At 33.9% G+C, this 8,961-nt stretch overlaps 1 protein-coding gene across 2 annotated transcripts in view; it reads left to right on the forward strand.

Moving 5' to 3' along the window:
- LOC145269263 (ankyrin repeat domain-containing protein 13D-like) overlaps window positions 1–8,961 on the forward strand; it is a 148,788-nt gene that overhangs the window by 133,495 nt on the left and 6,332 nt on the right. For both annotated transcript variants that reach the window (XM_080124888.1, XM_080124889.1), the window contains exon 13: window positions 5,810–5,889. In XM_080124888.1, coding sequence (XP_079981014.1) covers window positions 5,810–5,889 — 80 coding nt within the window. The remainder of the gene's footprint in view (window positions 1–5,809; window positions 5,890–8,961) is intronic.

An 8,961-nucleotide genomic window follows, 5' to 3' on the forward strand; every position in this document is an offset into this window, starting at 1 on the left:
TTTTTAACAGGGCTGTTTTGATCTAAACCCCCCCCCCCCCACTACCAACACACACCTCCAAACACCCGGAAAAAAAGTGAACGAAAGGAAAATTAAAAAAGAAAATAGGGAAAGAATATAAATTTTTTTCTTTCATTTTGTTTTCTTATTCAACCGTTTTCTATTGTCATTCTTTTTTATATTTTCTCTTTTCTTTCTCGCATGTATTAGAAAAACAACTTCCTGCATAACTTGCTTTTGCATTCAAAATGATTTTTCTTGGCATTCGCTCTTCAAATTTCAAAATATTTCAAGTGTCCTAATTTTTATATCCAAGGAGAAAAAAACAAATGTGCTTCGAACAAGTCAAAATGTTTCATTTTTTTTTTTTTAATTCTGTCAATATCTCTTCTCGATTGAAATCTGGTGATTTCATATTGTCTGCTTTTATTTATTTTTCTTGTTCTTTTTTTTTTTTTTATTAAATTTGCACCCCAAACAAGACACTTTGGAGTAGGGACATAAGTTGCAGGGATATTATGAAGGGAGATGAGCAGCAAGATGTTTGTTCACATTACACTTGAACTTCTGCATGTCAGTACAGTTGGGAAAGAAAAATCCCGGAAGAGAGTTCCAAAGTCTAGCAGTTCTGAGGAAAAAACTATTGCAGGAGAAGGCTTTCTTACACTCCGGGGTCTCTACTGTGTCAAAGTGGGATTTAGCTGCTTGTCGGAAGTATTTACATTGAGGAAGCTTGTAGTTTGTTAGAGCATTTACCATTAAAATACTTGTAGAAACGGAATAGGCACGCAACATTTTGTTGATGAGGCTGGAGCTTAGATGACAGTTCAGGTTCTATCAGGTTTGCGACCCTCTTTTGAACCCTGTCTAGGTGTGAGAGACTATTAGCAGATGCACTAACCCAAATGTGACAATAGTACTCCATATGTAGGCGAATGGTGGCCTTGTAGAGGTACAGGATACTTTCAGGTGTAAGTAGCTTTCTAGCACGGTAGAGAGAGCCCATCTTTCTCACAGCAGCCTTGGCAATGTTCACAATGTATCTATTCCAACTCTTGTTCCTTGTGAACATTAGACCAAGGAGTTTAAAAGAAGTACTTTAAGGTAACGTGTTTTCGCCATTACTATTAGTGGTAGAGAAGGTTTGTTGTAATTATTGAAGGAAACAAGCATTGAATGAGACCATTCGTTTTTGAGTCTTAATATTTATTATCTTGCTAGTTTCAATTTTTTTTATATGGCACGATCACATCGACATGCTGCACACCGGTTCCCACCAGATCACCGAAGTTGAGCAACAATGAGCCTGGTCAGTACCAGATAGGTGACCATTTGGGAAGACTAGGCACTGTATGTACTGTGCCGAGTCATCAGAAATTTCCAGGTTGGTATATCGATGGGTATTAATTCATTGGGAAAGATGCACCCCTAGTCTTAGTAAAAACATGCATCTAGGAGAATTAACTCTTATGTCGGCAGCAGGACGTTGGATGGCCATGGAGAAGGATGAATCTTTAGCAGATCAACGGTTCTATGGTATTAAGAGTTACGTTATTTGACTGCAGCTATGCGGATGATCTAAGGACAACGGATAGATGCAAATAGGTGAGTCAGATGCCAGTGCACTGGGGAAGATAATAGAAACTCACCCGACGTATTCTGTCAAGTTCAACTCATGTAATGTCTTCAATCGGACAAACAATGGACCGAAGCCTATGGAGAAGACTAATCATGATTTCATCTATGACATGAACATGTCACGATACGAGGAGAGTTTCAATTTAGTTCAACTTGTTGTTACAGGATCTGCTGAAAGCAATGCATTTGCCCAGCATAGGGGTTAATCGGTAAAGTTGACATGTCCTGTCAAAAGAAACAAAATGGAGGGCCAAATAGTTTTATGTAAAAACAGAAAAATGAAACAAAACTAGCAAGCACACTAATAAAAATAATTATGTAAAAAAAAAAAAAAAAAAAAAAGTTTTAAAAAATTTTTGAATTACAAGCTTGGGTCTTTGTACCAGAAAAATATCCAGTAAATAAAACGTTGTTTGGTAAATCGTTATTGTTTTATTTATTTTTTTATTTTTTTGCATTTCCATACATTAAACATGAATATAAATATCACTAAAACATACGTTGGGTCATAACCTTCATTTCGGTACCTAACTTGCCTGGCTGGGTTGCCTGTAGACTGAGATAAACTGCGTCTCACACACACACACACACACGCACACACACACACAGAGACAGTACGAAAATTGATAAGATTTGGGTTGAAATAGACTTTGCATTATTTACGTTTTGAATTTCTAACATCTATGTTTGTTGGAGAAGTAAAAAAAAAAAAAAAAAAAAAAAAAAGACATTTTTTCAGCATTCACCAATAACATCCAGTGTGAATTCACCTGAAGATTCTTGGGGGCTACATCAGCTGAAATGTTGTGGAAAAAACCACCAAGATGAGAACAATAATCCAAATAATAAAAACAATTATCAATCCTCATCTCAAAAATATACAAACATCATGAAAAAATTTTTGTTTAAAAGAAATTTCTGCGGAATTGCTCAGTCTAGTAGAACTGCAGCAATTCCAAAGAAAATAAACAAATAAAATGAACAAATAATGATCATTTAAAAATAAATAATTACGGTTAATGACAAAAAACACTAAGAACAGAGTACATGTAAAATAATATATATATATATATATATATATATATATATATATATATATATATAAAATGAAAATTACAATTGAATTTACCAAAATGATCCAAGATGGTAAAATTAAAATAAATTATAAATATTAAAGAATTAATATTTATAAAATTATGGACCGTCTTCTTCCAATTACGGGATTTTCTTGGATTTTACTTGTACAAATGGAAATTCTTTTAACTTTCTTGAAGTTTTACATTTGGATTTTACCGTCACTGGATTTTTTATCTTCCACCAGACTACCCATTCATGTGTAATCACCTTTTTCTTTACCATATTCCCTCTGCTTCACTTTTTTTGTTTTCAAGTAAGATCTTTGACTTACTTGTTGTTTCATCAAATACTTTTGCATGCAAAATCCGATACCGCATTTTGCTAATTCCTACCCTCTGATGAGAAGGAGAGTATTTCTTCGAAACTCCGCGGATTAAGGACTATCCATTTATCTAGTGTTTCCTTTTCAGATTAAATGTTTTTACCTCATTTCAAAGTGTTTTTTAACATATTTTATTAACTGTTTGCTCATATATATATATTTTTTTATATGTTGAATAAAACGATTTATAATTTTGAATTAAAAATCAGTTTCAAAGGGAAAACAAACAAAATTAACTCGATTGTATGATCGTTTCAGAAACGATATTCATTTTATTTAAATTAACAAAAGTTTTGTCAATTTAAAAACATAGTCTCCTCATCAGCAAAAATTAGGGGTGGGGGCAGTTAAAGACACCAAAATAAAACTAGCATTTTAGTCGTGTATAAGACATATATTCCTTTTTTATCTCCATTATAAAATCTGTTTCAATTCGAGTCAGTCTGTCTTCTGGCATGCTCTTATGTTTGAATAAATATAACAGCATGCCAGAAGATGGACTCAAATTGAAACAGATGTCTACAGTATAACGAGCACTGTTTTCTTTTCGAATAAGTCTCCTATATGATTGACTATTTTAAAAACCTGATTACATATAATGATAGAAGATGTATCGAGACCCAGGAATGGGTACTCAAATTGAAACAGATGTCTACAGTATAATGAGCACTGTTTTCTTTTAATAGTATTAATACATTTACTAGTATAACTCTGCTCTTTAAACTCCAAAAAATAATATTTATTTATATATATAATATAAAGCTGTGTGTGTGTGGTCACGAATAGGCTCCTATATGGTTGACTATTTTAAAAAACTGATTACATATAATGATAGAAGATGTATCGAGACACAGGAATGGGTATGTTTGATCTGGCAGAACGGTGGTTCATTAAAATTGTGGGGTTTGCGTTCATTTATGAAAGTATGATAGGTTATGAAAAGGAAGGGTTGTAAATTTGGATTGAATTTGGGGGTATCAAAACTAAAGCAAAATATGATGAAAGTAAAAATAAAATAGATACACCCCATAATTTATTATACCATACCTGTTCACACTGAAACACTTATCACAATATTCTGTTAAACTTTGTGAGATATTTCCATTCTATGGAGGTCAGGTGCGAACAAACACCCCATGATTTTATTATACCATATTTCCTCAAACTGAAACATAATTATCAAAGTATACTTATGCAGATATATATGAAAAGTCTTTATTAAAGTTTGTGCCTATATCCATTCTATGGAGGCCAGGTGTGAACGCAGACCCCACAATTTTATTATACCATCCCTATTTAAGTTAAAACATACTTATCAAAGTATTCTTATGTACATCTATATCAAAAACACTTGTAAAAGTTTTTTTTTTTTTTTTAATTTTTTATTTCCATACTTTGTGGACCAGGCGCGAACGCAGACCCCACAATCTTAATGAACCACCGTTCTGCCAGATCAAACATACCCATTCCTGTGTCTCGATACATCTTCTATCATTATATGTAATCAGTTTTTTAAAATAGTCAACCATATAGGAGCCTATTCATGACCACACACACACACACACACATATTTAGCTTTATATTATATATATATATATATAAAGCATTAAACTCGCTCCTACGGCAACAAAAGGATTTTTTAAATAAAAAAAAAAAACTCCAACACATTACATTTATTGGATGTATTTTTATAAATATTTTTTAATTTTCGATTTTTGGGCGATTATTAAAGCTTCACTATGGCTTCAATGAGACCACTATTTTGTGTTTCATTCTAACTCAACAGGCTTTACACTACCTTTTATTTTTAAGTAAAAAAACACCTTAAAATAAGTTAAAACACAAAAAAACTTATCCAGGTTGATAAAAGAGTAACTTAGTTTGCCTTTGGTAACATTTATTTTTTGTGTGTTTATTTTTTTTATTTATTTATTTTTTCTACGTCTTTTTTTTTTTTTTTTTTTTTTTTTTTTTTTTTTTTTGTTGCTTTGTTGGCGATTATTGTCAGCTAATGTACTTCCTAATTTCAAGCATGGCTACTACCAGAAGCGATGACAAAGCAAATTAGTTTCTTCATTTTTATTGTTCTTCAGTATTTCTGTTGTGAAGCGATTTATTGAAATAAAATAGAAGAAAAGGACATTATTGAAAAAAATATATAATAAAAATTAACAAAATTATGCCGATAAAAATAACACCATTAGTCTTTTTCTGTAATCATCCGCAGTGGGCATTCAAAGTCAACTATTTTGAGAATATTATGTACTGGATACGTTTTTTTTTTTTTTTTTTTTTTTTGTTAAAGAATTATTGAAAACACTTTTTATAATCTTAAAATTATTTTGGTAATATGTATTGGATATGTATTATTTTTATGATGTTTGAAATTTTATTTTGATTTCAACAATTTTATTTTTATACTTTCATAAACATTTATTATATAAATTCAAATAAAACCAACTTATTTTTAAAATTTAAAAATAAACTTTTCTTTTTATTTCATAAAATAAAATTATAAAATTTCAAATAAAATAAAAACTTTTTTTTTTAAATTTTATTATTAAAAGTGCAAATAATGAATGCATCAGACGGAACTTCCATATGATATTTCAGGGAAAATTTCTCTCCTCAAATATGTTTAACTTTATTTCAAATGTTAATTACGGATCCATTTAATTTATCTTTTATTTTTTCCTTTAAAACTTCTTACAGGTGACATTCTGGGAAGCCCTAAATAAAAGCCGACCGTCCACAGGAAATGCCACCATGGAAGAGGAACGCTTATTACAAAGGTTTGTCTTTATTTTTTTGCTTGCTCTACAAAGAAATGACAACCAGTTTTTCGCAAGGGTGATAGTATTATTGGATCAACAAGGGTTAATGTGAAATTTGCTTTTTCTAAAAAAAAAAAAAAAAAAAATATATATATATATATATATATATATATATATATATATATATATATATAAAATAAAAAGAATTTTAATCTTTGGATGTTACCTAAGGTCAGTGGACAGCTATGACTGACATTTTTCCCAGAATTTGTGAAAATTGAAATTGATTCAATTTTGGAATTGTGTGGGTTAAAAGTCTTGAGGGAGGGAGAAGAACCCCCCCCCTTCTGAGGTACAGTGAAGGAGAGAGAAAAAGATAATGTAATAATTTAATACAGTGACAGAGCAGAACGTTTCCCTCATAGAGTAACAGAAAAAGTTAGTGTGGAGAGGACTGGGCAGTGCCAGATTACTTTGCTGGGTACTTGTACAGTTTAATCAAGACATAAAAAAATGAAAATGTTGAAAAAAAAAAAAAAAGGTTATCTTGTACGTATCTGTTTTGGACTGAAGATCTCCGAAAAAAAAAAAAAAAAAGAAGAAAATTTCACTTAATTTGATCAAGTAGGTTTTTTTTTACCACGGAAAAACACATTTTTATGAGAGCGTATTGAAGACAGCCATCTTTGAAATTTTTGAACACGCAACGGGGAGATAACTCAATTTAAAGTGCCGATGCTCCCTCCCCATCTTTAATTCTAGCTTTTCTTCCTAAAAATCGAACCTTTTGCTCGGTATCATAACAAATTGTTTTTTCGCTGTAAAAAAAAAAAAAACTACTTGATGAAATTAAGTGAAAAAAATTTTCGGAGAACTTCGTTCCATAACAGATATGTACAATATAACCTTTTTTCGATATTTTCATTTTTTAATGTCTTGATTAAACTGTACAAGAACCCTTTGCTGGATTCTCAACAATATAATGTAGCCAAGAAACTACTTTTTGTTCACCACCTGATTTAGTATCATTAAAAAAAAAAAGAGATTCATGACTTGAGAGGTTTCTTTTTTTTTTTTTTACATAGGCATCACCACATTATCAAGGCCCAGAGGCCACTCAAGGATAAGGGTTAAAGAGTGTACAGTAGAAATTGGACAATATAGTAATCATTAGTAATGAAAATTTGATAAATTTGATAACTTATATGGAACGGCTCATCAAGAACTTATTTACTTTAGACTTGAACACAACCATATTGTAGTTAGCCGGAAAGCAGGAAAACGGAAGATAATTCCACAGGCGTGCAGTTCTAAAGAAAGAAGCTTTGTTCATGGAATCTACGTTTAGGTTTAGGCACAGATAAAGAGTGGGGGGAATTATTGATAGTGTTTACAGCTAGACGAGTGTTTCTTGTGAAAGTTTGGCGAGGGGGGACCATAGATTGAAGCTCAGTCGAACATTTTCCATGATAATAACGATACATCAGAGACAAACTCGCAACATCTCTTCTGTGAGATAGAGGTTGCAAGGAAGAGAAAAGGACATCTCCTACGAGGCTACAAAGTCTATTTTGAACTCTATCAAGGCAGGCCAAGTCCTTTCTAGCAGCTCCTGCCCAGATGTGGCAACAGTATTCCATCCTTGGACGTACCTGGCTCTTATATAGGTAGAGTTAAAAATGCCAAACTAAAATTACCAATACTTGAGTGAAAAAGAGACAGTTTAAAAATAGTTTAAGCAGAAAGTGCGGTGCAGAGACTTTTTTCCCCCACCTCTTTTTCTACACAGGGTTTAAAGAAGAGTCGCCAACCTAATACTCCCGCACTATCAACTAAACTCCAACCTCTGTCGCATCACCAAAACGTGGCATTCTTGTGCCTGTTTTACAAGTATTTCAATGGCAAGTGTTCTGACGAACTCTGAGCACTAGTACCCTCTTGACAACAATATCCTTGACAAGCAGCAAAATCACACCCCTATACTGTAAATATCCCTGGGTGCCATAAAGTCTTCTACTCGAATAGTTTTTTTTTTTCGTTTGCACTACTGCACTTGGAATTCCCTCCAGAGTCCTTCTTCCCTGACTGTACTAACATGCAGAAATTCAAGTGCAAGTTAACTCAACTTAAATAGTATCCCGGCAGATCTAGCCCCAAATAGATAAGGCTGTCTGAAAATATTGGCTTCCTGAAACGAAATGCACCTAACATTTGATGCTTTTTGTTTTTTCTACTTCCTTTTGCAAAACTTAATTATGTTCTGCAAAAACAACAACCCATCTTTTCCCCTTTTCCTTCCTCTCATTTCCCCCCTTTTCCTTCCTCTCATTTCCCCCCCTTTCCTTCCTCTCATTTCCCCCCTTTTCCTTCCTCTCATTTCCCCCTTTTCCTTCCTCTCATTTTCCCCCTTTTCCTTCCTCTCATTTCCCCCTTTTCCTTCCTCTCATTTCCCCCCTCTCATTTTCCCCCTTTACCTTCCTCTCATTTCCCCCTTTACCTTCCTCTCATTTTCCCCCTTTACCTTCCTCTCATTTTCCCCCTTACCTTCCTCTCATTTCCCCCCCTTTACCTTCCTCTCATTTCCCCCCCTTTACCTTCCTCTCATTTCCCCCCTTTACCTTCCTCTCATTTCCCCCCCTTTACCTTCCTCTCATTTTCCCCCCCTTTACCTTCCTCTCATTTCCCCCCTTTACCTTCCTCTCATTTCCCCCCTTTACCTTCCTCTCATTTCCCCCCTTACCTTCCTCTCATTTCCCCCCCCTTACCTTCCTCTCATTTCCCCCCCCCCTTACCTTCCTCTCATTTTCCCCCCTTACCTTCCTCTCATTTTCCCCCTTTACCTTCCTCTCATTTCCCCCCCTTTACCTTCCTCTCATTTCCCCCCCTTTACCTTCCTCTCATTTCCCCCCCTTTACCTTCCTCTCATTTCCCCCCCCTTTACCTTCCTCTCATTTTCCCCCCCTTTACCTCATTCCCACCTTCCTTCATTTCCCCTTTACCTTCACCCCCTTTACCTTCCTCTCATTTCCCCCCTTACTTCCTCTCATTTCCCCCCCCCCCCTTACCTTCCTCTCATTTCCCCCCCCCTTA

This window comes from Euprymna scolopes, chromosome 45, assembly GCF_053919585.1.
Source record: "Euprymna scolopes isolate OS-2025 chromosome 45, ASM5391958v1, whole genome shotgun sequence".
Lineage (NCBI taxonomy): Eukaryota > Metazoa > Mollusca > Cephalopoda > Sepiida > Sepiolidae > Euprymna > Euprymna scolopes.